The sequence below is a fragment of the Lissotriton helveticus genome, chromosome 1_1 (assembly GCF_964261635.1).
Source record: "Lissotriton helveticus chromosome 1_1, aLisHel1.1, whole genome shotgun sequence".
Taxonomy (NCBI): Eukaryota; Metazoa; Chordata; class Amphibia; order Caudata; family Salamandridae; genus Lissotriton; species Lissotriton helveticus.
The window spans coordinates 2,130,031,919-2,130,059,544 of NC_136057.1; the positions used below are offsets into that span (position 1 = coordinate 2,130,031,919).

At 46.2% G+C, this 27,626-nt stretch overlaps 2 protein-coding genes across 10 annotated transcripts in view; one reads left to right on the forward strand and one right to left on the reverse strand.

Moving 5' to 3' along the window:
* Positions 1-27,626, reverse strand: part of HFM1 (helicase for meiosis 1) — a 4,349,684-nt gene that overhangs the window by 3,002,954 nt on the left and 1,319,104 nt on the right. For 7 of the 9 annotated variants that reach the window (XM_078646244.1, XM_078646261.1, XM_078646269.1 and 4 more), the window contains exon 8: positions 7,623-7,774. The exons of the other annotated variants lie outside the window; for them this stretch is intronic. In XM_078646244.1, the coding sequence (XP_078502370.1) occupies positions 7,623-7,774 (152 nt within the window). The remainder of the gene's footprint in view (positions 1-7,622; positions 7,775-27,626) is intronic. 9 annotated transcript variants of the gene reach the window in all.
* On the forward strand, positions 19,508-21,115 carry LOC144776666 (uncharacterized). Its single transcript, XM_078659278.1, has 2 exons — positions 19,508-19,811; positions 20,087-21,115. Exons 1-2 carry the CDS (start codon positions 19,655-19,657, stop codon positions 21,070-21,072), a joined length of 1,143 nt encoding a protein of 380 aa, XP_078515404.1. The 5' UTR covers positions 19,508-19,654; the 3' UTR covers positions 21,073-21,115.

The following is a 27,626-nucleotide window of genomic DNA, read 5'->3' on the forward strand; positions in this document are numbered from 1 at the left end:
ATTTAAGCCAGTTTTAACACTAAGAGCTCATGTCGCAAAATCACAGGTTTGTGACCACTAAAAAGTTCATCATATTGAGTTGGAATATTCTTTCAACTCATGCAATGACTTTTAGAATCCTTTCCAAATTGCAAATAGGAGGGGTCATAAAAGGTGTGTCACATCTCCAATTTCCGATTCCGCAAGAAATGTATTCATAGTTCACCACTGCAATTGCGGTTGCAAATCTTTGATGAGTTACTGCTCCTGATTTGGGAAGTTAATTGAATTGCAAAGGAAAAAGAGCCCCCGTAAGACCCATTTCTCTTTGGGAATCGTGTTGGAAGTTACAGGGACCGAACAGTGGTGAAAAGCATCACTGCCTTCTCCCCCTGAAGGTTTCCAAAAAAGGAATTGAAAAACAAAAAGCTTGAAGGAAAATAGGCTGCAGCCCTCCATCTCTGTGATTACAGCCATTTATAGAGGGTTGTAAATTGCCACTTACATAATGAACATTAATTTGGCAGGTTGTAGGAAGGTACCCCCACTTTTTGCCTGGGGTCAGTGTGTTCTTGACTTAGTCAGCCGGGATCCTGCCAATCAGGACCCCAGCATCTGTGCGTTCTCCCCTAAATTGACCTGGTAAATACTTTCATACCTCCACAATTGGCTACTGGTGTACCCTTGTAAGTCCATAGGATATGGAACTAAGGTATCCAGAGCATAGGTAGACCAATTGTCTCCCATGGGATGCAGCATGTATTGTGCCACCCATAGGAATCCACTTAAACTATGACTACAGGCCTGCCTTTGCAGCCTGTTTTAGTTGGGGGTTGAACCTCTTACAACAGATATAAGTTTCCTTATATCTGAAGTCATTGCACTTAAAACCTATAAGTCACCCTTATGGCAGGCTCATCAGTCCTGAGGGCAGAGTGCTTGACTATAAGTGTGAGGGTGCCCCTGCATGAGGAGGACACACCTACAAACCCCAGAGACTTTCCTCCAGGATTTGTAAGTGTGGTCAGCCATTTTAGACCTATAGTGTACATCAGTCATTAGAAGATTTCTAACTATATAGTGGCTGCACCAAACCTGGTCATATTTGGTATCAAACATGTTGGAATTATACCCAATTGGAAGTATAATCCCATATACTGGGGGGCGGGATCCTTTGGGGACCCCCTGTACTGGTAACAGCCACTCAGGGTCTGCAAGCAAGCTCGTGCTGTTGCCAACCCAGACTCGATTTTGTCCTCCTGCTGCTGAGCTCAGCTAGAGCAGGGGAAAGTAGAAGAATAGGTTTCCTGTCACAAGGACGTGTGACCACCTCCCAGACAAGACTTAGTGTATTGGACTGGTGGTGGGGATGCTTGTCAGCTCCATCGCACTTCTTTGAAGGTAACATTTGGTGCCCTCCTTGCATACTCCAGGATTAGCCGGTTCAGGGAGCCCTTGGCTCCCACTCTGACATGAAACTGGACAAAGGGCATGGGAGAATCCTCCCCTCTGTCCAGCCCCTTGTCTGGGAGGAACCCGCGAGTTGTTCCAACCCTTTCCTAGGGTACTTAAGGGCTTAACTGTGGTGGGTCCTTAGATTCATCATGGGACGAAACCCAACCCTGAAACTGTGTTGCTTTTCACTTGTCTGGACACTTAAACTTCGTTGGACTTTGACTGGAACCGAGACTGCACCAAGGAAGATTGCTGCTGCTCCTTGCCTCTCTGTTTAGTTAGTCTTCTTTGTTGTCTGTGTCTGTGCTTCATCCAGGTCCATGTGACCTGTGGGCATCAAGGACACCTGAGGAAATATCTCTTTGTGTAAAGGAGTCACTCCCTGCAGATGACAGGTCTGTTGCTCTTATTTTTTGATTGAGCAATGCGCTCCGCAAAAAAGTGGCCTTTAGCCAACTTGACCATGTTATAGTAGTTGTTCTGGGCCTTCGTGAGAGCTATTTTGGCTAGCGGACAGTAGGCCAGTCTCCAACAGCGTTCTAGTTTTTTACAGGATTTATTTAGGTCTTTTAGTTCCTTAGAAAACCAGGCATGGGACAGAGATTTTCTCGCTCTTTTATGACACAGGGGTGTGGAAAAATGCTCCACTGCTCTCGACAGCCAGTTATTAAATCCACGACTGCTTCCGACAGACCCCCTTAGGTACCCGGGCGGGTATCCGCCAGGACACTGCCCAGGGCAGCAGGCTCAATGCGAGGAGGAGGACTGGCCTCCAAGGTCTTTGTAGTAGGATAGTATGGCTTAATGGTCCAAGAAAATTGAATTTGAAAATGATCGGACCAAAAGACAGGGATAAGATCCTCTACAACTAATGGGAAAGTTGGAGAAGACCCCATCAATGGTGTGTCCCCCACTATGGGAAGGTGAATTAATCCATTGAGTCAACTGGGCAAGATCCAATGACTCATTCAAATCACGTGTCTCGGAGGCCTCTCTACAGTCAAAGTGAATATTGAAGTCACCAAGCAGTAGATAATTAGAGTAGTGCAAGGCTGTAGGCACAATGGCCTCATCAAATGCTTTTAAAAAAGCGTAGGAGGGCCCGGGGGGACGATATAAAAGCATGGCTCCCAGTAAAAAATGTGGAGAAATAGTAAGGGAGAAATCCAGCGCTTCCCCTTCCCTAATATCCTGTGACTGTCCCAGAGTGAGAGTCCAATTTTCCCTGAAAACTACCGCAACCCCTCCTCCTTTGCCTCTTTTGTGGTCGACCCTGGTGATTTTATACCCTGCAGGGATAGCCAGGGCAATGACCGGAGCTGAACACTCATTAAGCCAGGTCTCTAATATAAATTACAGGTCTAACTGTTATCTATCAACAGCTCAAAGATGTCAGAAGCATGTTTTGCCATGGACCATGCATTAATCAAGACAGCTTGACTACATTGCACAGGCAGAGGGACCTAAGGAATAACGCTGGGTATGGGAATAGAGCCCACATTATGGTTAAAATCTAATCTACACTATCATGAGTTACACCAAAGAAGAGCTATGCAGACTGAATTCTGGAAAGGGAATACGTAGATGCCCTTCTAACCCCCTAAAGGCCGCTGACAACGGCATGGAAAGCACATGCCCCAGCTGCCGGCTATACCTCCTCCATGTCCTTGACCTGCCAGCTACTGGTCCAGGTGTCAGACCAGCTAAGAAGACAAATGCAGCTGATGTAGGCCCTTTTAAAATACACTTTATTAAATGCTAGATCATTACTTAAACACCGTACAGAATGTGCGCTATTACTGGGGGAATATGAGGTAAAGTTGGCCTTCATCACTGAGTCATGGACAGATAGTGCCTCTGGACCAGATTTAGTGAAGGCAACTCCTCCAGGTTTTCATTGCTACACACTGGATAGGCCACACAAAAAAGGGGGAGGGCTGGCAGTTAGCTACCATGATTCGGTGGAACCTATTTTCCATACTGCCTCCAATACTTCCTGTGAGGCTTTAGCTTTTAGTATTCATATGGCACATTATAGTACCTTTAAAGGTATATTCCTTTACTGTCCACCTGGCCCTAAAAGTGGATTTCTGGACATATTAGGCACCTTGCTTGAGGAAGGGCTATGCCTAGACTCTTACCTGGTGCTGGGAGATTTTAACTTCTATCTGGAGGCTTCCTTGCATCCAGATACCTCTAGACTGGATGCAAATTATGGGGGCTGGAGATCTCAAGCAGTTGGTGTAGGTCCCGACCCATGAAAGAGGGCACACCTTGGATGGGATATATTCTAATAACCGAGACTTAGTTTGCACTTCAGTTCTCCCTCTTTTGTGGTCCGATCACTGTGCTATTCAATTTGAATTGAAGAGTCATGGGGCCATTTAGCCACTATAAAGCCAACCCAGGAGATTGCAACAATGGCCTGGGGAAGAGTGGACATTAAGAAATTAGGAGATACTCTGAAGTGCTCAATGTGTCCTCTTCCGCTGGAAGTGGAAGAGACCACACCAGCCTACACACAATGGCTAGGCACAACTTGCAACTATTTAGCCCCCCAAAAAAAGTGGACCCCCAAACGGGCTCAACCCTCAGCACCCTGGTACTCTGAGGAACTCAGAGCTTAAAAATTGGCCTATAAGCAATAAGAACGGGCTTCGCGGAAAAGGTATGCGTGTGCTGACAAGGCAATGTATAAACATAGCATTACCAGCTATAAACAGTTATTACTAGAAGCCAAAAGACAATTTTTCACAATGCAAATAGCATTAGCCAAATCCAATTCAAAGGAACTTTTTAAAACTATTAAAAATGTGCCACCCTTAATGTTCTAAAGAGCCAGAGCAATGCTGAACTCTGTGATAAACTAGCTGACTTTTTTAAACAAAAAGTAGAAATCATCTTCTCCTCCTTCACCGAAGCTGACAAAAGAGCATTCGTGCGGCCGTATATGGACGGACTGAACAGTCCCTGCCCTCTACCGGTTATAGAACAATTTACACCCCTGGTGATACCAGAAACGATTAAACTTCTTAATTCTATTCGCTCAGGAGCCTCAACTGATCCCTGCCCAGTGCGGGTTATCAAACAAATTCCAGAAGTTATCGGAACAGCACTTACACCCCTGTTGAATGCTATATTCAGTTCAGGCATATTTCCTAAAACGTGGAAGAAAGCATCTGTTCTTTCTTTGTTGAAGAAACAGACCCTGGACCCAAAAGATCCCAACGACTATAGGCCAATTTTACAGCTTCCATTCCCTGCCAAAATTTTGGAAAAGGCCATGAATACACAACTCCATGCGTTTCTTCAGTCTAATAACACCCTTGACCCATCCCAATATGGGTTTAGAGCAGATCACAGCACGGAGTTGGCTCTAATTAAATCCACGGAGGAAATTACAGAGGCCTTGGACAAGGGTGGCAATGCTATACTGATGCGGTTGGATCTGTCCGCGGCCTTCGACAAGGTCCATCACAAAGTGTTGATGGAACGGCTCTCCAACATAGGAATAGGTCGAGCATGGAAACTCCTACAATCTTTTCTATCTGACAGATTACAAACAGTGGATCTGGACGGTAATATGTCAAAACCATTCTCCCTTCCATGCGGGGTGCCACAGGGCTCGTCACTCAGCCCGACGCTTTTTAATATCTATGTTGCACCCCTGGCAGGAGTCATTAGATCCTTTGTCTTCCAACTCACCTCCTATGCTGACGACACTCAAATAGTGTTGTCATTGACTGAGGGGGTGGAAAAGGAAATAGGGGCACGTTTCCACGACTGTATGGGTGCCATCTCATGCTGGATGTCCTCCAACTATCTAAAACTAAACTCTAGCAAGACCGAGGTTATAAAGTTTGGAAATGATCCACTTGTGCGGACACCCGAAAGGTGGGGGGAATACCTTGGATCCTGCCCCTTATCCACTGGGAAAGCAATAAATCTTGGGGTCCTGGTGGACAACAAACTCACCATGGGTGACCGAATAAGTATGATGATCTTGGCCAGCTTTTTGACACTAAGTATTATAAGACAAATTAAGTGTTTCTCACTGAAAACAGCTTTAAGACAGTGTTAAGGGCCCCAATAATGACACACCTTGACTACCGCAATGGCCTATATCTCAATGCCCAAAAGCAACGTATCAATCCGCTCCAACTTGCCCAAAATGCAGTGGCCAGATTGTTGTCAAGAACTCCGAAATTTGTCTCCGTAAAAGAGGAACTTAGGCAACTTCATTGGCTCCTGGTTAAACAAAGAGGACGCTTTAAGGCACTTTGTACTGTCTTCAAGACCAGGGCCGGACTGGCTACTGGGCAGTTTGGAATGCTGCTGAGCTGGGGGCTGATTTCGTTCATGGAGACCTGCGTGTACTAAACGAAATTCGTTTTGCTTTAATTTTTTCGAAGCACATGCAGGTCTCCATGAACGAAATCAGCCCCCACCGCTGTGAAAGCAGCCCCCAGCTCGGCAGCATTCCAAACTGCCCGGTAGTCAGTCCGGCCCTGTTCAAGACCATCAATGGAGCAGGACCCGATTTCCTTCAGCGTACATTTCAATGGTATGTCCCTGGAAGAATGCTATGCTCTACAGGTGCTAAACAAGTTCTAGTCCCCTCATTTAAAAAAGTCAATTGGGGAGGCAGGAGCTTTATCACTTGTGCTTCTAGGGCATGGAATGAGCTTCCTTTTCATCCCAGGAATGCCCCGGAACTCCTCTCCTTTAAGAAAGGCTTGAAGACATGGCTTTTCTACCAGTAGTACACATCTTCATGTTTCTCAGCAGGCAGTGCTTAGCGCCAGGACACCCCAGGGTCACCGTGCGCTCTGTAAGTGCGATTAACATAACATAAGATTACACTACAGATTGAACTGGTAAAACAAGATGCTTAACACTCCTTCAAGATCAGCCTGAAGGCTGCTCTCCAAAAGCTATGACTTTGAGAGCTTTCTATGATTATCCAATACAACTAAACCCACCATAAGCGTTGCCTGGACAAGTGCAAGTTGCACAACTTGAATACGTGTGCACCAAATACTAAGCCAGCCTCCTACACAGGTCATTCTGTGACTCCCTCAGATTCAGTAGTTAGTAAACCGATCTAATAGTACATAGGTTGATTTGAAAAATACCATTCTATTCTCAAAACGTTTGCACAATTTGCAACTACTTGCAGAAGGAGATGGTAGCCAATTGTGTTCACTCCTTTGCAGTCCTACCTGCTAAGTGCCTGTTAAATCTGCATAGACTTCATAATATACAATTGAAGCTGTTTAGACAGCAACTGGGTAAAATAGCAGAGTTTCTTTGCTATTTGTAGGGCTACTGGTCAAGTTGTACACACAGTCTACTATTTACCCAGCCACCAGGTGAAAAATGTTTATATTTGCACACTTGCAACCCAAACTGTACATAATTTCTGATATGTACTCAGTAGCCAGGTAAATAGTTATGCTTCTTTGCTATTTGGAACACCATTGGCAAAATGGTTCATAATGATTGCTATTTAGCCATCAGCCGGGTAAAAAGTGACATTTCCTTGCTATTTGCAAGGCCACTGACAAAATAATACATATTTTCTGCTATTTAACCACCATCTGGGTAGGTAGTGAAATGTCTGATATTTGCAAGGTCACGAGCCAACTATTACATAATTCATGGTGTTTAACCAGCGACCAGGTAAGTTATGAAGTTTATTTGTTATTTGCATGGCTGTTGACCAAATTGTAGATATTGTCCGTTATTTTGCCAGCAGCTTGTTAACGCGTGAATTTTAGTTGCTATTTACTTTATCACTGGCCAAACAGTACATAATGTCTATTAGTAAGCCACTGACCAGGTAAACAATAAAGCTTGTTTGCTATTTGCTTGGCTGCCGGGCACATAGTACATAATCCCTGCTATTTAGCCAGGGCTGGGTATATAGTGAAGTTTTCACAGTCGGTGAAGTAGCCACAAAAATGCTCTATTTACTCGGCAGCTGACTAAATAGTCACAACCTTTGCAAAAAGGAGCTTATACTAGATTCCAGTCCACTATAATGCTCTTCAGCATAGAATAACAGATAATACTTATTCCTCCACATTGGTATTGAAAATATAAGGAAGGAGTCATTATTTACAATATTAAAGAAGGCAAAATTTGACACTGAGGGAAATTAAACATCAATGAAAATATAAACATACAGGTGTTGTCATAATTATATGGGCATGCTGAATCTCAAATAGGTCGTCCATTTGTGTGTCTCCTGTAAGTTCCTTGCAATTAAGCCCGACAGGTCCAAATTTTCCTTTCCAGTCATCGAACCGCTGACTACACAGGGCTTTTATAGGTGCCACTGAAATGTAAGAAAATGATTAATAAAACTGGCATAGAGCACTTTTATACCACAACATTTATTTTGATTTTTAAGTATCAAGTGATCTGAATTGTGGGCACTTTCTCTCTGTGGGCCCGGCAGCGTTGCCATGCTCTCTAAATTGATAAATACGTTTTCCAGTTTTACCACGTCAAATCATATCTCTGTATACTCTGAAATTTCAAGCTATAATATAGTTGTTCTGATGTGGAATTGGCCTTTCGAGCAGTCTAACACTGCAGATGGCACAGCTAGAAAGGGCCAGTGTGTGGGCAATTCATGTTGGATCCCGGGGCCGTGACAAGACCGAAAATAGATCATTTCAACTTGTCCTATCTGGAAGGGTCAGACTGCCCAAATAGCCAGTACGATATTGAATTTTTCATGAGTAAAAAGGTACACTTTTAATAAGAGCAAAGCAGTACGCTAATGGGACAGGAGGGAAATTATCTAGCCAGTGAAAAAATCTGACCTTTGTAAGAAACTGGGTTATTAATTGGAGGGATGTGAGTCCATCACATGAAATAAGACAACAAACTGGTCAGGGTAAAGCACAGTGTCGATAACAAAGTTGGGCTCAACCCTCTGTTAGGGATGTATGACGTTACAACGCATGCTTTTACCACGCATGCTGTTACAACGCAAGTATTACAACGCAAACCTTTACAACGCATTACACTTGGGGGTGCTGGATAGTGAATAGTTTAATTTACTATTCCAACTCCAGTCCCCGTGGACACTAGGGGCCTCATTTATGAGGCCTTGCGTCAGTTTTGTGCTTCCGATGCGTCACTTCTTGTGACGCATCGGCGGCGTAAAACATGCCTCCTGATGCGCACTATTTACAAAGTGACGCATCTAAGCAGATGCGTCACTTTGTAAACCCCTGCGCTACATTATACCTGCGTCAGGTATAATGTATGCAGAGGGGGCGTTCCCCCGCAAAAAGCCTCGTAATATTGACGCAGTGAAATCTATGAGATTTCACTGCGTCACTTTTAGGACGCTGTTGCGTCAAAATCTTGCGCCTGCCTCACAGCAGGCGTAAGACTGACGCAAGCCCTTTCACATGGGGCTTTCCCCATGTGAAAGGACGCATTGCTGGAGTTGCGTCACTTTTGTGACACACTCCAGCAATGCGTCACTTTTGCGCCTACAGATATGTCAGAAATACTGACGTATCTGTAACTCCTTGCGACATGATGCATCATACTATAAATATGACGCATCAATCATGTCGCAAGGAGGGCGCAGTGAAAAGTGACGCATCGCTGTTTTCACGCAGCGATGCGTCACTTTTCATAAATGAGGCCCTAGGGAAGGTGTTGGATAGTAAATTAAAACTATTCCCTATCCTAGAGCGCCTCCCAGTGTAATGAGTTGTAAAGGTTTTCGTTGCAATACTTGCGTTGTAACAGCACTGCGTGGTAAAAGTTTTGTTGTAAAGGATGTTTCCCCTCTGTTAGCTATGGCACAGAGCAGATAGGTTTAACTTGGAAAAATGTGTCACATGTTTGAGTAACAAAACAGCTATAAAGCCAAATACAACATAATAAAATTCCTATAACTAATTTATAGAAATAGAGAAAAATGTAATGAGCAGAATGAAACCAAAATATAAAAAAAAATCCAAAAGAGAAAAATATATATAGAAATTGTTAAAGATTTAAGGCAAAAAGTGCAAAAAAAAGTAAAGTGCCAATCAGCAGCCACTATTTGTGTTTGACTTGGATATAGGTGAGATTTCAGACCACAATAAGAGCGAATACACAAAGCAGGTTGCCCCATTCAAAGATGTTACTGTTTGACTTGGTCTCTGAAATGCAAGTCAGAATCATCCAGTAGGGCAAGGTTGAACACTATATGCAATGAATTCCTTTCACAGCCACACTGTTGTTGGACGAGGTTGCACTGAATCTGTTTTTGGAAACGCTCAGTGAGAGAAATTATAATTTCACAGCCTCTGAAGTCCTCAAGGCGGGCAGATACTTTCGCACCTTTGCCCTGTCAAGATGTCTCCCTTCTGAATAAGTTTTATTTATGGAGCTCAAAGTCCTCTTGCAGAGCAAACCAGCAGCTGCATCCTTCAAAGTCATGTCAAAATCGGACACGTTTTGCCTTAAGGTCCTGCACTCTGAGGGTCTTGGGAGTCCAAACATTTTCTGAATCCCTACTGTTAAGCCCTTCTAAACCAGCTTCTTTTTTGTCACCTCTAAGACTCCTGGCACCTCAGGTACAACACGCAGAGGCCACGATTAGGGTCCAGTTAATGTCCAGTTGTTGTTGGGCAGCTGGGCACTATTTAAGCTTGTTGCGCCCATGTAGCCAAAAAGGAGGTCAGCAAACTAACTCTTGGAGCCACTTCCTAGCCCTGGGTAAAAGTGGCAGCTGAACCAGCCCATCAGGTATCCACACAGGTCTCAAATGACACTTTCAGTCTTTTTATCCATAGGTCCAGAATGTTCTGATGAGCTCTGGGTGCGGTGCTACTTATTTAGGACTCACTATTCACTGGGTGAGGAGTATCTACTCGATATTCCATATTGAGTGAGGAAAAGGTTCCGAAGGGAAAACTCCCTCCTAACTTTACTACTCCTAAACTGAGAAAAATCCTAACTTTAAGACTTTCGGTATTCACAGAAGGCATTTATGAGTCCTAAAGTTAGGACTCCTAACTTCTGTGAATACCGAAATGAGTAAGTGCCTTCTGTGAATACCAAAATGAGTAAGTGCCTTCTGTGAATACCAAAATGGTAGTAAGGTTAGGATTTTGTCTTAAGTTAGTTCTGTGAATCGGGCTACGTAACGTCAACCGCTCGATCTGCAAATCAAATCAAACTCATAGTCACAGTATAAAGAACTCCATCTAGGGTGGGATGGGTCTCCCGCTCTTGTTTTGTAGCACAGTCTAATGCCTGTGTGTGTCAACAAGAAAGGATACAGGGAACGGGTGGCGTTGTCTTTGGCCAGTCAGTAATCAGTGAGGCAGGTAACATCGGACATACTATTAGGTGCCTCAGGCAGCCAGGGCACCTTCTGAGGGTGTCTGTCTTCTAATAAGTAGCAGTATCCATCCCCTAGCCCAGTTCTCTCCATGGCAGCAAGAAGGGTTCCCATACACGGGTACAGATATCCAACAGGTCATTCATCTTACATGTGGTATGTTCATTGTCTGCAATTTTGGCCAATCCTGAAAGCCAATCGGTTCCACTAGGTACAATTGGCTTTCTCTAGTGGCAGAGGACGCATAGCTTGGCAGTAGCCAATCCAATTGCAAACCATTGTTTCATGTGTTTAGAGGGTATCTCGCAGCCTGGCATACAATGTAGTAGAGCTAGTCTGACCGAGGGGGTTACCTGGATCTCCCTCTGGTTCACTAACAGTAGACCACACCTCTGACAAGCAGCCAGTGAGGTTGGGGCAATGCCATACAATCAGTAGTATATCGCATCCACCCATTCCAAAGTCTCCCGCAGTTGTGATGTGGCAACAGTCCAGCTTCATGCAGTTTGACTGGTGACCAGTAGCAATTGTGTAATAGTTAAAAATGTGTGAACTTCAGCTTAGCCTCCTGGAGGACAGGGTCATGGGAATTAAACAACGAGGCCCAGGCTTTGGGAGACTATATGTGTCCTACAACTCTCACCAATGAATTTGGGAGACTATATGTGTCCTACAACTCTCACCAATGAATTTGGGCTGTTTCCAGGATGGGCTGTGAGAAGGTGGCATCAATCACAGACTGTACAGTCCTAACATAATGCCCTTGGCAGTACTCTATTTTTTGAAGTAGGCAAGGATCAGAGAAGGGTCGATTGATGTTGCATCCTTTCCTGAGAGCCCCTACAAGCTGTGACAAAGTTGGATATATTACCAGGGGATGCAAATGGAAAACTGTATTCCATGGAGAAAACAGCAAGGGACTCAAATGAAGGTTCTGATATCAACTGGTTAACTGACTGAATAACACACTACTTTCAAGTCTGAGCCCATTCTTGTGCAAACCCTTCCTCTCAACTATTCCATAAGTCAGACTGATCGTAAGACCGGCAGAGGTCAGGTATAGCCATTATTTTTAAAAACATTTTTAACTGTTGTACTATTGCAGACCCCCTATTAGATTGTGAAAGCTTGACTTTCTCCTTAGAGGTCTCCCTGACTAGCACATTCTCCAGCCTCCTAGTTTACTGCCCTTCAGGCAACTCTACACAATTCATTGAAGCACTCCCCATTGCAGTTGCCGATTTAGCCCTGTGACCAGCCAACTTCACTGTGCTTGGTGACCTTAATATACACTTAGACTATTCCGTTGACAATCTGGTGAAAGAATTGATTGAGAACCTTTCAGCAATTCAGCTCACGGAGAAAGTGTTGAAACCCACTCACAGTAAAGGTCATCTATTTGATCCAATCTTTGGCAATTGTAGCAAACTCATGGTAGGACTCCCCATCCCTCTTCCCTGGACTGATCACTTCCTGATCCCTTTGACTTGGGAAATTCCCAGACCCGTATGCCCCCCCAATATAATTCCGGTAAGAGAACAGAACTGGTCAAGGCTTTCTGTCGAACAGTGGAACTCGGTTCTGAAAACCACTAGACCTACCCGTGACCTAAACCTTAATCTGGCCAATGTTACTGAGAAATTTAACTCCTGGATCCAAGGCTCCTAGGATATAGTACTCCCTAAGAAATCCTCCCATATAACTAATGCTCCTTGGTTCAATTCTAAATTGAGGGAACTCAAACAATGCTGCAGAAGGCTTGAAAGGAGATGGAAATCGAATTACTCAGATTCTAGCAAAATAGAATATGGGGAATCTATTAGATCCTACAATTCTGAAATTAAAGTTACCCAAGCTGCATTTTACGAACGGAAAATTAAGTCAGCCTCGAACTCTCCCAAAGAAATCTTAAAAATTGCTAAGACCCTAATCAAACTGCCTCAGAAATCTAATATGCCAGATGATGCTCTTACACACTGTAATAATCTGGCAGTGTTTTTTTATCAGAAAATTCTGAATATTTATCTGACGTTTCCGTCTTCTCAGTACACTAACCTCTCGACTTCCCCCTCTGAACCAATTGTAGGAACCCAAATCCTACTAGCACAATTTCCCCTCCTGGATTCTGCCTCGTTGGACTTAATTATGACGACCATAAAATCGGGCTTCCCGCATAGACCCGAACCCCCCCCCCCCAAAGGCCCTCACCTTGGTCGCAGATACTATCCGTCCTGCGATTCTTGACCTGGTGAAGTCCTCTATCTCCACAGGTGAAGTGCCATTGGCTTGGAAGTGTGTGATGGGTAAAGCCCTTCTTAAAAAACCTAATATTAATCAGGCCAACTACTGCCCTATCTCCCTTCTGCCCTGGGTGAGTAAGATTCTAGAGAGACACATAAATACTACACTTGTAGTCTTTCTGGAATCTAATCATTTACTTCACACCTCCCAGAATGGGTTTCGTCCCCAGCTTGGTACTGAGACTGTCCTACTTGCAGTGACAGAGGAAGCAAGAAGAATTCTAGATCAAGGGGGCACTGCGGCAATTATTCTTCTTGATCTCAGTGCCGCTTTCGACACTGTTAACCATAATACTCTGATCCTTAGACTCAGGAATTTAGGAGTATCCCGATTGGCAGTAGCACGGCTGCAGTCTTTTCTTAGTGAATGCTCTTTTAAGGTTTTTGAGGGAAATGTTGTGTCCAACTAGTTGCCTCTCAGTTGTGGGGTTCCCCAGGGATCTGCCCTGAGCCCCACGCTGTTTAATGTCTATATGAGACCCTTGGCAGAGATTGTCTCTCCATTTGGCATAAAAATCATCACCTATGCAGATGATACGCAGCTCGTGGTGGCGCTTAACCACCCCGAGGGGTCATCTAGCACCCTATGCTGCTGCATAGAGGAGGTTGCCAAATGGATGGAACTCTCATGCCTTAAACTCAACGGGGACAAGACGGAGCTTATGCTCCTGGGCAACTCCCCTTCCTTCAGTCCGGCATCTCTTTGGCCAGATTGCCGAAGACCCGGCCCCTAAAGACCCGATTAAGAGCCTTGGTGTCTGGCTTGATTGTTCTCTTACTTTTAATCCTCAGGCAGCAAAGCTTTCAGCGATGTACTTCGGCCTACTAAGGATGCTTCGAAAGGTCCTTCCCCTTCTCCCTTTCCACGCTAGACAAATTATGGTTCAAGCTCTGATCCTCTTCTGCTTGGACTATGGGAATGCCTTACACCTGTGAGTCCTGCAGTGTTAGACCTGGCATCATTGGTGTGAGTCTCCCTTCCATTTTGTCGGATTGTCTCCTCTGTTTTTGATATGTTTTTGCTGGTTATATGCTATTCAGTGCCACAGTGCTTGTGCTCCCTATGTTAAATTAATGTATGGATTAGTGATTCCATGATTGGGTTATTTGATTTACTTCTCAGACCCTAGTACAGTGCACCATGTGAGCACAGGGCTTCTAAATCAAATAATGCTGGTGGGCTTGCAGCACTGGTTGTGCCACCCAGAGAAGCAGCTTGCAAAATTTGTCTCAGGATTGCCATTGCAAGGCCTGTGTGCAGTCTGAGACTGCCATGTCGACTTGACCAATGCACCCACTTGCCAGTCCCTAAACCTTCCCTTTTCTTCATATCAGACAACCCTATGGTCGGCCCAAGGGCAGGGTGCATTATAAGTATAAGGTAGGACATGCCCTCGTGTGTGTAGCATGTCCTAACAGTGAATTACAGCCATTTCCGTTTTTCACTATTGCAAGGCTACCTGTTCTCCATAGGCAAGAATGGGCAGTTGGATTAGTACATCTTATAATCCTAACTGACTCAGGGAACATGGTAGAAATTCGTATTTAGTATGCCTGAACTCAGAATGATAAAATACATCTTTTAGTAAAGTTGGTTTTAACATTCTGTGTTTGAAAATACCACTTTTAGAGAGTATGTATTTTCTTGTCTAACTATCCAGGCCTGCCTCTGCTAGGTTGTGTATTCCTTGTCTGGAGTTTGAGTGACAGGGCTGGGGGATTCCAGGAGACTGAATGAGTCAGCCCAGTGGTAAATAGGGAGATCTGTATCAAGATGGGAGGAAGGTGTTGCACCTGGGACCTGAATAGGACTGGGCTTTCCCTCCACAATGCTGGCTCCACCCTCTGTGGGGCGTCTGATGTTTCTGCCCTGCAACTTGAAAGGAAAGAAGGAGGGCGCGCTGACTTAGAAGGGGGGTCTGCTGTCATTCAAATACCTGCTGCTGCTCATTCTGCTTATTCTCGATCCTGGCGGGAGCGTAAGCCCAGGTTGTGGTGCTTCTATTCACTGAACTTCCTTAACTTACTTAACTGCACCAGTTTAGTCTGCCATTTGCCCTGGTGGGACCACAAGTCCCAGGGCACACTGTGAGAAAGCCCAGTCCCAGTTCCACAGGAGCCGCAGGTGAGAGGGGGAGAAGTGAAGACCGCTCTTTAAAGAGCAGCCTCTCCCTCAGCGGTGCGGGACACGCACGGGCCGCGCCGGACGAAGCCTGGGCCAAGGGCGGGCCCGTCCTGCACCCGTCAGCGGCAGTAAGCGGCAGGGCAGGGCCACTCCTTTACGTTTCCAGTCTACCAGCGGGTTTTGAAGAGAAGTGCGGACTCATCATGCCCCCTGAAGGTACTGTCCATTGATGTGTAAGCAGTGACTACCATCCGAAAGACCTTTTGATGCTTTCTGCGGACTAGTGCAGTTGCCTGTTAAGATCCTATTTACAGTGGGGAGGCATACCGGAATGGGTAAAAGAAAGACTATGGAAGGGGGAGGAGGGGGGGCAGAGTCTGGTAATACCAACAGACCTCGCAAAGGGAAAAAAGCCAAAAGGATGGCCAAGCATGCTGCTAGCAATTGTGTACTTGCCCGAATTGATAGTCTAGTGGAGGTGTGTGAGGCCATCTTAGTTTCTGAGCCAAGCGTGCAACTTGATGGGGATTTGGTTCATCAGAATGTAGCTGAGTTGGGGTTGGAGGGTCCATCCAAGGGTCCTGCCACTCCAGCTATTCCCGCCATGTTTCTTTTAAAACAGAAAGGTTCAAAGGGAAACGGTGTTGAGAGAGGAGTGGTCCCAACAAAGAAGAGTTCCACAGCTGGTAGTACTGATAACCTCCTACCAGCCGATAGTAGTAACCCCCTTACCTCTGTACCCCTAGTTCCCTGCACAAATATTTTCCATCTTGGCAAACATACATAGGGAGAGTGTTATGCAACCATCCAGCCTATCATCAGGATTAGACATGGATGTTGCCTTAAATCACCCATTAGCTTCCCAAACCACTGGTATGGATGGAAACAACACACTAGCTCTCCAAGATTTAGTGAAGATGGTACATCTATGAGGGTTCTGATTGAAAATGTAACTTCTATGGTTTTGTCTGTGCCTAACGGCAGGGCGTGTTTTCTGGCGAATTTAACCCTGAGGGACACCATCTCTTCCCCACCAAATTCTGACATTGCTATGGTAAAGTCTTTGGGAGCCGAAATAGCTGGTGGTCGGCGCAAAATTATCACTTCCAATAGTGAGGTGGCTCAACTTAGAAAACCTTTAGCCCCCTCACCCACTAGAAACAGAGCCCCACTCCCCATAAAAAATAGTTTAAACCACCCTGCAAAGGAAATGGTGAGGAGTACTTGCCATCTGGTGTGAGATGGAATACGTGTCCACCGGTAAATCACCAACATAAGTTTCAAGAAGAAAGGGGGGGCATGTATTCAGGTAAAATACAAAACACTAATAACATTTATATGATGAATGTCCCTAAGCTAGCATCAGCGAGAAGTAACGAAAGTGCCACTCTCTGACTAATAAAGCTATCCACTGGCTACACCACGTTAGAGGGTGTCGATCCGTGATTAGGAATGATATCTTTAAGGTATGTAGGCTCACTTGATGTACCATAAAAATAACTTAAAGGGCTATAACTACCAATAGCCCCAATTACCATTACCAAATAACCAGTCAGTTGAAAGTGAAGAAGGTTCAATTGTTTATTCAAGCAAAATACTCTGTAGAGGAGCCTCTCCAACCCTCACCCATCAGGTGCGCGGAGAAGACTGCTGGCTTACATTCAAATCAAAGGCTATATACTGTCAGTTAAACACACAGAATCACTGTAAAAGGAAAAACACCAGTTAGCCCTCGGCCCCCGAGGAAGGACCATATATGGCACACATGATTGGTCCATAGCTTTACTATTTATTACTGGGAAGGTAAGGAGGGGTGACTCCCTTTCGTCCTGATGCCCGGGAGTGTAGGCACGGCGCCTCCAGGAATGCGCTTATCGCACCCAAAGCCAGATGCGACCTTGAGTCCCAGGACATAGGGAAAACAGTTTACTTTCAGCTGCTCTCAGTAACTCAAATGAACTGGGGCTTGACATCTACTGAGAGTGTCAAGTGATCGCAGCTCGTGTCTGAATCGGGTAAAGGAAGATGGCGTCTGTATGGTTCTCGGCCTACCCTATTTGTGCTAGAAAAAGAGAAACAAACAGGTCTTTTCCTACCAGCTGAAGCATATATAAATTATGTTATATGTATGTCAAGCAAAGAGGGTATGTAGATACATCATGCTAACACAATATATGTCCGATACTCCTCATGTATGGAAACTCACATTTTTATCCCTCTGAACGGCCCTTTTAGCATGATGTAGCTAACTAAAACAGTTCAGTCCTCAAATATCCCTTTATCAATCTGCATTAGATCCCTGAACTCTTGCTGAACTAACTGGGCTTTCACTGCCGCTGGGGACGGGACAGTCATGGAGGAGGTGAGTTTAATTGCGCAATAAGAACAACAGGCAGATCCACATTGTATGCAAAGGCAACAGGTGAATATGATACGAGCTATATCTGCAAACACCATCAGAATTTTCCATCCCCAGGTAGACAACAGACCCCAGAACCAACCAGAGAGGGACCAGGTACCAGTTTCTCCATGTACTTCAGAAGCCAAACAATGTAACTTCTGAATAGCTAAATGAACGGAGGGGCCGGAGTCAGGGATATAGTCACAACAGGAACTGCCGATCACACTGCATGCTCCTCTTTGATCTGCCAAGATAACATCTAAAACCATACGGTTTTGAAGCGAGACGAGTCTCGTCGCTTGAAGCTCTACAGTCAAATTGGTCAATATACCTGCAGTAGTGTTAATCACCCTTTCAACTACTCTGAACAGACGGCGTACTTCTTTACTGGTAATTATGGGCCCCCAAATGGCAAATACTCCTTTTACAATGTCGATGAAATGCTGCTCAGGGATATCTGTCTGATCTATGTCAGTGGTATCTATCTCGTTTCTATTTGTTATAGACAGCAGGCTCTGTTTATCTAAACGATGATCCTTGTGATAATTAGAAGGGGTTACATAAACTGGAGGGTACAAGAGAGACAGGTAGCAACATACAGCCAACCACGGGGAAGCCAAGTATAGGCATTTTCTCCACAGACAAAATATACATTAGGGGAGTTAACAACGGAGGGCTGCTAAAGGTACGTAATCGATAGGTGTAATTACATCGACTTTCCCCTACCGATATGTACCCTGCTCCTTGAACGCAAAATGCAGAGGTGCTATTTAATATGGGTACTGGAATGGCCCTATCATCTGTAACATTTCGTTCTTGAAATTGTTGGAAGTACTGGGTGAAATTAAACTCGGCAAAATCCAAAATTTCCTTCCTCAGCCAGGTGGTGTTTTCATGTGTTGTATACATATTCATACAGGCATTCGGATCTAAGGATCCCTCCCCATTATTTCCTTTAGTGTGAAATCCTTGGTGAACTTCTATATATGCTAAAATCATCTCATAGTCCTTTTCCGAGTATCTTTGAGTGTCTACTGTATAGTGCATATACATCATCGAAAGTAATTTCAACCATGCCTCACAACTTCCCAAATGAGACAGGGATAAAGATATAAATAAATCGTGCTTGTGCATAACAGAGGGCAGAAGGCCACAAACCCAACAGTTCATAGTATTAGTAGCACTATGGGCCCGATGTAGGTAAAAGGGAATTTCCGATTCCAAAATACCGAGGCGGGCCGATTCGGTATTCTGAAATCGGAAAACGAGATGTAGGAAACAAACAGCGAAATAATAAGGAATCGGTCGGCATCGGTAATGTGAATCGGTACGTACCGAATCAGCACGGACCGAATCGGAAACTACCGAATCGCCTACCACCGAATCGGAACTAGCCGAATCGGCTACCACCGAATCGGAATTAGCCGAGTCGGAAAAATCAGATTCGGCTATTACCGAATCGGAGGTATGAAAACACACCCATGGCCAAAAAGCCCATAGGAATGCATTGAAGAAACCGATTCGGCTATCTCCGAATCAGATGATACCGATTCGGATTTTACCGAATCGGTATTATCCGATTCGGAGATAGCCGAATCGGTTAAAGCCGCTTCAGCCAATGAGGTGGCTCCCCCTCCCCCTCCCAAACAGGGAGTGGCAACCCTGGCAGGTGCAGCCAATTAAGAACTTTCTGGAGAGCCTGCCTGAGCTGAGCAGTCACAGTTAGCAGCAGTGGGAGTAGGAGGTAGTGAACTGTTCAGACCAAGATGGCAAACCAGAGTGAGAGCCAGAAGTCCAGCCAGAAGAGGAAGCCTAAGTTCAGCAGCACCGAGCTGCAGGTGTTGGTTGAGGAGGTGGTGAGGGTGCACCGGCAGCTATTCGGAAGGCTGTCCCTCAATGTGCCAGAATGCACCAAGAGGAGGCTCTGGAGCGATATCGGTCAGAAGGTCAACGCTGTGGGTGTCACCCCCAGGTCCCTGGATGAGCTGAAGAAGCGCTTCTACGACATCCGCAGCCTGACCAAACGGAAGATGGCAGAGATCCAGAAGCAGGCTGGAGTCACTGGTGGTGGCAGGAACCCGGCGCCACCCCTCACCGAGCTGGAGGAACTGGTCTCCAGCACCATTGAGAGGGAGAGCGTGACCGGAATTGGGACCCTGGACAGCTCAGCCAGAGCTACAGCTACAGGTAAGAGGCATGCGCATCAGGACACACCCTACCAGACACCTCCCCATTAGACACAATGCATAGCCAAACCCCAGCACAGTACTGCAACCAACATACAAGAGACAAGCATCATGGTACATCCAGTCAGCAGTAGGTATCAAAATATGGCAGTGCAGAATCACAAGACATGAAACAGTGGAACACATTCTACGGAGATGCTAGGACATGTGGAATGCTTTAATTGTACTGACTGTAATACATCGGTACTCTATTTACAAATGCTTCTTTGTACCTAGGGGCACCATCAGGCGGACAAACACTGCCAAAGGAGGCAGCAGCACCATCTACCACTGCACTCGCAGGGCCGAGCACGAGTCAGGCTGCCGAGGAGGAGGAGGAAAACACCATAGGCCTGGATATTGAGGGAGACCTGGAAATTGACTTTGATGCACTTCACTCCCCACAAATGCAAAGCACACCCTCCTTGCAATTCTCCCCAGAGAACTCCCCGACAAGGGAGCTCTTTCCACCTACACCAGCTCCTGCCACTGTGGCTCCAGTACACCCTGTCCTGGGAGCAGGGGCTCAGGCCCCGGCCAGCACCACACCCCCACCAGTGGCACCCCAGCCCACGCAGCAGGCGGGCAGCAGCAGTACCCGGCGCCGTGCCATTCCCACCACTGCAGACCCAGCACGGGAGGCCAGTGTGTTCCGGGGCCTCGAAGGCAATATGGTGAAGATCCAAAGGCAGCAGGCGAAATCCATCATGGCATGCCAACGCCAGCTCCTGCAGCACAACCTGCAGATGGGGGAAATGGTGAAAGGATTTCAGGCCTTTGTGGCTTCCAACAAGGAGGCAGTAGCAGGTTTAGGCAGGCTAACCACTGCCATCACACAGTTATGTGGCAGAATGGAGGAGCAAGAGGTGGTGCGCAGGCGGGATGCCCGGGTGCAGAACCGCTCCTTGAGCCGCCTTGCTGCAGCAACGGCACAACTCTGTCAGCGTGGTGCCAACATGGAGTCTAGTCTCGCTCAAAATACCGCAGAGTTGACAAGGGGAATGGCCCGCATCACGACAGCAATGGAGGCCTTGATCATCTCTAACACTGCCGCAAATCCTGCCCTGGACCTGGGGGATGCTGGGGACAGCAGCAGCCGCAGCAGCCCGGCCAGCGCTGCGTCAGAGCCACGCAGGAGCACCAGGCGCTCCGCAGATGCCGCTGGTCATTCTGAAGGGGGTGAGGGACACCACAGTGGGGCTGCAAAGCGCTCAAAGAAATAGCCTAGCAAGGGCGGGTGAGGCAACCTGGACCCTAGACTTTTGTTTTCATTGACATTACACCTTTGTTTTGTTGCACATCAGTGCAGTAACTGTGTAGCAACAGTATTAAAAATTGCTTATTCAACACAACCATTCACCTGTCTGTGCATTTTTACTCACTCAGAAATAGTTTGCTGTTATCTCCTCACGTCTATGTCTCCCATCACTTGGCGTACACACCCCAGCTGGCTGTGTTAGTGGCACAGCTTCGTCGTCATCATGGTCCTCGTAGTCACTCAACTCCACCTCAGTGCCCTTCTTCACCGCAAGGTTGTGTAACATTGCACAGACAGCTATGATTTTGCAACAGGTGATGGGGGTGTACTGCCTTGCACCTCCACTCTTGTGCAGGCATCTAAACCTGCTTTTCCAGATGCCGAATGTCCTTTCCACAACATTCCTGGTGCTTTTGTGGGCACGGTTATACCTCCTTTGGCTGGGTGTAGAGGGGTTGAGGTAGGGGGTGAGAATGAATGAACGGAGGGCATATGCACTGTCGCCTAGAAGGAAAAGGGGTAAAATTACTTACATGCATACATGTATTTCACTTTGCTGTTTTTGGTTATGGGGGGCTGATGATGTGTCTCACCTAGGAGGTATCCTTCTCCAAATTCCCCAGCCATCAGCCGTGCATAGATGCCGCTCTGTTGGAAAATGTAGGAGTCGTGGGTACTACCCGGAAATTTTGCTACCAGGTCTGTGATGATGCATTTCGCATTGCAGATCACCTGTACGTTGATGGTGTGAGTGGACTTCCGATTGCGGTAGATGTATTCTGTGTCAGATGGTGGGCAAATCGGAATGTGTGTGCCGTCTATGCAGCCAATGATGTGGGGGAATCTTGCCATCTGGTAAAAGTCTGCTTTGGTCTGTACAAGTTCTGCCTGGGTTGCAGGGAAGGAAATGTAGTGGGCCATCCTCTGGATCATGGCATCAAGGAACTTGTGGAAGAACCTTGACAGGCTGCTCTGGGTCACCCCTCCTGCCACAGCGACTACACTTTGGTAGCTGCCAGACGCCAGCAGGTGTAGGCAGCATAGCACCTGCACCTGCACAGGGATTGCGTGTGCCCTTGGGGTGGGGTGCTGCAACAGGGGTTGGAGGTCCCTAATGAGGTCTGTGATGGTCTCTGAGTCCAGCCTGTACCGCTGTAGGATCTCTGCATCTGTCAGCATGACCAGGGTGATACGTTGTCTGTATACCTGCTCCTCTCTTTGCCATTCCCTCTCTCCTTGCTGCTGTAGCCGTAGCCGCCTCGCTATGACATAAAAAGCTGCCATCCTGCAAGTTGCAATGCATTTTGGGGCTGTTTTTATGGGTTGGAGTTGGTTACCACCTGATCGTAATCCATGGTAATTTCCGAGTGGATTCTACCGATTTTGAGCCAAAATCGGTGTTTCTGTGTCTCCCTACATCTCCCCATCTGTCCGAAGCGGGGATTTTCCCGATCGGTGAATCTACCGAATTGGTAGGTTCTCCGATTCGGCTTCTGTCCGATTCGGTGTCACTACCGAATCGGTACATGCACCGATTCGGCTTATGTCCGAATCGGTGTCACTACCGAATCGGTACATGCACCGATTCGGCTTATGTCCGATTCGGTGTCACTACCGATTCGGTACATGCACCGATTCGGCTTATGTCCGATTCGGTGTCACTACCGATTCGGTACATGCACCGATTCGGCTTATGTCCGATTCGGTGTCACTACCGATTCGGTACATGCACCGATTCGGTGTTTGCATCCGATTCGGTGTGTTACCGATTCGTACTGTATCCGATTTTCGGTATGTACGTATCGCATTCTTTTACATTCGGTAATCATTCCGATTCGGTTTTCGCTCCCATTTGTACTTTTTTTTGTGCCCTACATCTCGATGCCAGTATACCGATCGGTAAGGGCCCAGATTCGGTATTTTCGGCCGTTACCGATCGGTAACGGCCTACCTACATCGGGCCCATATGTGTTTGATGGAGCATTTCAACAAATACATTTTTTGTATAAGTTTGACGGTGCCTTTCCTTATGTGGGGCTAAAGTATAAAACACATGTTCCTGGGATGGGGTAGTCTTTCCTAAAACAGTATGCATAGGATGGCGAAATTCTAAATATATAAACACTCCCATTAATATGATTAGCAATGTCGCAATGATAACCACAAATGTAATTTTAACACGTTGAGTCCAACTAGAAAAGACAGGCATATTTACAGGGAAATAACGTGGTGCAAAAGGACGCTCCTCTTCGGGGACAAAACAAGCAAAGGGATACATGCTAGCTAAAAGTCCAAAAATAAACTCGGGCAATGCAGTCCAACCTGCCAGAGGGTGCTTCTTTCCTGTGTCCGTTTAGAGCCTCACAGACAGGCTCCCATCGTTCATCACAAATAGGACCAAGCAATCTTTTCACGTTGGAGTTATGTCCTCACACAACCCTTGAAGACTACACAATCTGGGCCTCTTTTAAACAAGAAATTCAGTCTTTCTTGCTGAACAGAGCAAGCAAATGTTCAAGGCTCTCAGCGTGTTCAGTCCAGTGTCTCGCTCAGTACCCCAGAAGCACGCCCAACAAACACTTCTGTATCCTATCACTCAAGTCTCTCCCTATCTCCTACCATCTTCACCTGGGGTACTGTGTCATTTTCTGGGCCGCAGATTGTATCGAGCATGGCCAGGCACTTCCTGATCAGCGAACAAAACAGGAGATAATGAATCTGCTGCAACAGGAATACTACGAGCCTCTCGCTCATCTGCAGGGGCAACAGAATCCGGGGCAATCACTTGTGCAGATGTCAAAACCCCTTCCGAGCCCCGTACTCCTTCTCCTTGCCCTTCTCCAATTTCCTGGGCATCAGAAAAAGGGACAAAGTGAGGGACTCGTTCACTTTCCTGGGTTAAAACTCCTTCCTGGGTTTGCTGATCATAAGGAAGCCGGAGGTGCAGTTTCTTCACATGCGAGACATGAATCCAATGTCTTATACTGTTCACCTTCACCGCCGTCCGCGTGGCCAGTAGGATCTGAAGGGGCTCAGACCAGTGAGGGTCCAGACTGGATTTTCTCTTATAGTTACGGACCAGAACCCACTGTCCTGGCTCCAAACGATGTCCGGGACCCTCCGGCAGGGGCTGCAAAACTGCTGAGACCTGTTGATGAATAATAATAATAATCCACATTTGTAAAGCGCAAACAATCACGTGTAAGGGTTTCTAGACGCTGGGGCGCATCAGGAAGAATAAGCAAGCTATTGCCCAGAGTCACATGGTGCTGGGCTAACCTGCCGCTGGAGCCGGGGATCTAACCGTGATCCCCAGATTCCAGCGTCAGTCGCCCTGGCCGTGTTCCATGAGTGGAACGAAGATCTTTAGTCAAGGCATACAGATAATCTGTCAACATAGGATATTCAATATCATGAAACGTTCTGGGTCTCGGGACGCCCCAAACATTAGCAGGGCGCCCAAAGACTACCTCGTAAGGAGACAAGCCAGAGCGAGAATGTAGGGTAACCCGCATTGACATCAATGATAGGGGTAGGGCATCTGGCCACCTTAACCCAGTACTTTCTTGAATCTTTGCTAGTTTGAGTTTCAGTATTCCATTATACTTCTCGACCAGCCCAGCAGACTGAGGATGTCGAGCCGCATAGAATTTCTGCTTAATCTGTAATCCATTACAAACATGACTGATAAGATCTGCATTAAATTTCCCCCCGTTATCACTCCAGATCACCCGAGGCAATCCATAGCGTGGGAAGTATTCTTTTATCAAAGCCTTCGCTGTTGCCAAAGCAGTATTCTCTTTGGTCGGGTAGGCTTCCACCCATTTACTGAAAGCACACACCACGACCAGGACGTACTTTAAATTGTTCACACGCTCTAGTTGGATATAATCCAGTTGGAGCACCTCAAAAGGCAAAGATGGTGGTGCAAAATATTCACTCAGAATAGGTCCCCTGCCCCCAGGATTATGCCGTAGACAAACCATGCAATATTGCACCAAATGAGCAGCAGTTCTTGGGATATTAGGATTATTCCACACAGGGTCTAATAATGCACAAATACCCTTTGCTCCAATGTGTGCTGAGCCATGGTCACTACGGCATTCACTAATGCATTGGGCAACAACCATTGCTGTTTCTCAGTCAAATCAATCCTACAATCATTTGCATCTAATTTCCGCACTTCCTTCTCCCAGTGAGCCAGTTCAGTAGGGGTAGCCTCCTTCTGTATTTCCCGGACACTCTCCATAGTGTTGTCAAACATTTCCGTTTCCGCCACCAACCTAGCAGAAGTAGTTACGAACATTGAGGTAATTTTAGATTTTGCGGTTTCCTTAGCTATTTGATCAGCAAAAGCATTGCCCTCACCTAGTGCATCCACCACTGTCTTATGTGCACTGCATTTTACTACAGCCACAATTTCCAGTAATGTCAATGCCATCAGTAATCGTAGAATCAAAAGGCCATGTTGTATTCGTTGACCATGGGGAGTAAGAAAACCCCTCTCTGCCCACAGTCGGTCAAAGCTATGAGCCACGTCAAAGGCGTATTGGCTGTCCGTGTAAATGCTTACTCTCAATCCTTCACTTAACTCACAGGCCCAAAGCAATGCCACTAACTCAGCGGCCTGTGCTGACTGATAAGGTACCTGGGAAGCCTCAACTATAGTACGTAGAGTGGTTATTGCATATGCAGCAGTTGTCGTGCCATCTGGTAATTTGAAACAAGAGCCATCAACATACAATTCCCCTTGGGGGTCAGCTAGAGGAATGTCTGTGAGGTCCACCCATCCCTTCGTCTCTTCACCGTCCGAAATTTACAATCATGTACATCATTATCTTTTCGTCCGAAGAGAGGGGTAGTAACTTGGCAGGGTTCAGAGTGGCACATCAATTAATAGTAATATGGGGAGCAAACAAAGTCAATTTGTAACCTGTAAGACGCGCACTCGTGAGGTGCTGGGTCTTTGTTTTGTTCAATAATGTATCCACAGCGTGCGGTACCATCACTGTAAGATCAGTGTTCAGATCGAGCCCTTCCGACTGTTGAATGGCCACCGCGACTAACGCAATTGCCCTTAAACAGCTAGGAAGCGCTCTTGCGACGTTATCCAACACCGCCGAGAAATAGGTACAAGGTCTCTGCTTACCACCAAATCCTTGTGTTAACACAGAAAGCTAGCAACAGTCCACCTCGTGTACATAAAGCACAAAAGGTTTTCGGTAGTCAGGGGCACCCACGACGGGTGCAGAGCAAAGCTTAGATTTCAAAGAGTCAAAAGCATCTTGACAATCATCAGTCCAAGGTAGAAGTTCATGCACATCTTTGGTGGTTAAGTACAGGGGAGGTTTAGTGAGAAGAGAGAAATTAGGAATCCATTGGCGACAGGAAGAAGTTATGCCGAGAAATGCACGAACATCACGCTGAGTACGAGGTACAGACATGTTAGAAATGGTAGTAACACGCTCAGGGTTTAGTCTCCTTCACTCTTTCGACAGCAGATGACCCAGGTAGGTCACCTCCTGTCGACAATATTGGAATTTGGAAAGAGATATTTTATTACCATTAGGCGCCAGATGGGACAACAATTTAACAGTGGCTTCTTTACAACCTTCCTCGGTGTCAGAGGCCACCAACAGATCGTCGACATATTGCAAAAGCACATTACCAGGGGGCATGACCAAATCGTCCAACAATGCTTTCAGAGCCTGACTATAAATACTAGGACCCTCTGTGTACCCCTGGGAGTGCGACAAAACCGGAAGCTGTGACCAGATAAGGAGAAGCCAAAAATATGACGGCTATCGGGGTGGATCGGAATGCTAAAGACAGAGAAATATTTACCATTAGGAGGAATGATAGTGAGAATAGTAGTAATGTCATAAACTACGGGGTATTGGGGCACCACTATTTTATTAATTTTATGCAAATCAATCACAAAACGGTAAGTGTCAACATGATTAGGTTCGCTCCCGACAGGGGCCTTTTTCAAAATCAGTAAAATGGGACTGTTACATACATTGGCAGCCGTCTCTTCCACCACACCCTTTTTGATCAGATCTTGTATGATGGAGAGCAAAGCGTTCTCGCCTGCCGGAGAAATTTTGTATTGAGGAATACATGGTAACCGAGCATTTTGTTTCAAAGCAATAGAAACAGGCGGAATCTTTAATAATCCTACATTGGTGTCTCCAGTGGCCCATAGCGATGCTGGGATAGCAGAAAATTCAGGAGGGAAGGGTTCATTTTTAGTGAAACACTGCAAAGTATGCTTACCAGGGGATTGAATAGTCAAATAAACACCTTCAGGGGAGCAATGAATTTTTGCGTGCAATTTCTTCAACAAATCCAATCCCAATAAATTCTCCCCACAATGTGAAGTTAACAAAAACGGGGAGTCTACCGTGACTGGACCAATCGTGAACGGAATAGGTTTGGCAATGGGGCTCACCACCGGAATTCCTGAATATCCCACCGAAACATTATTTTGCCCGGACAGAGCAGCCCCTGGGATCAGTG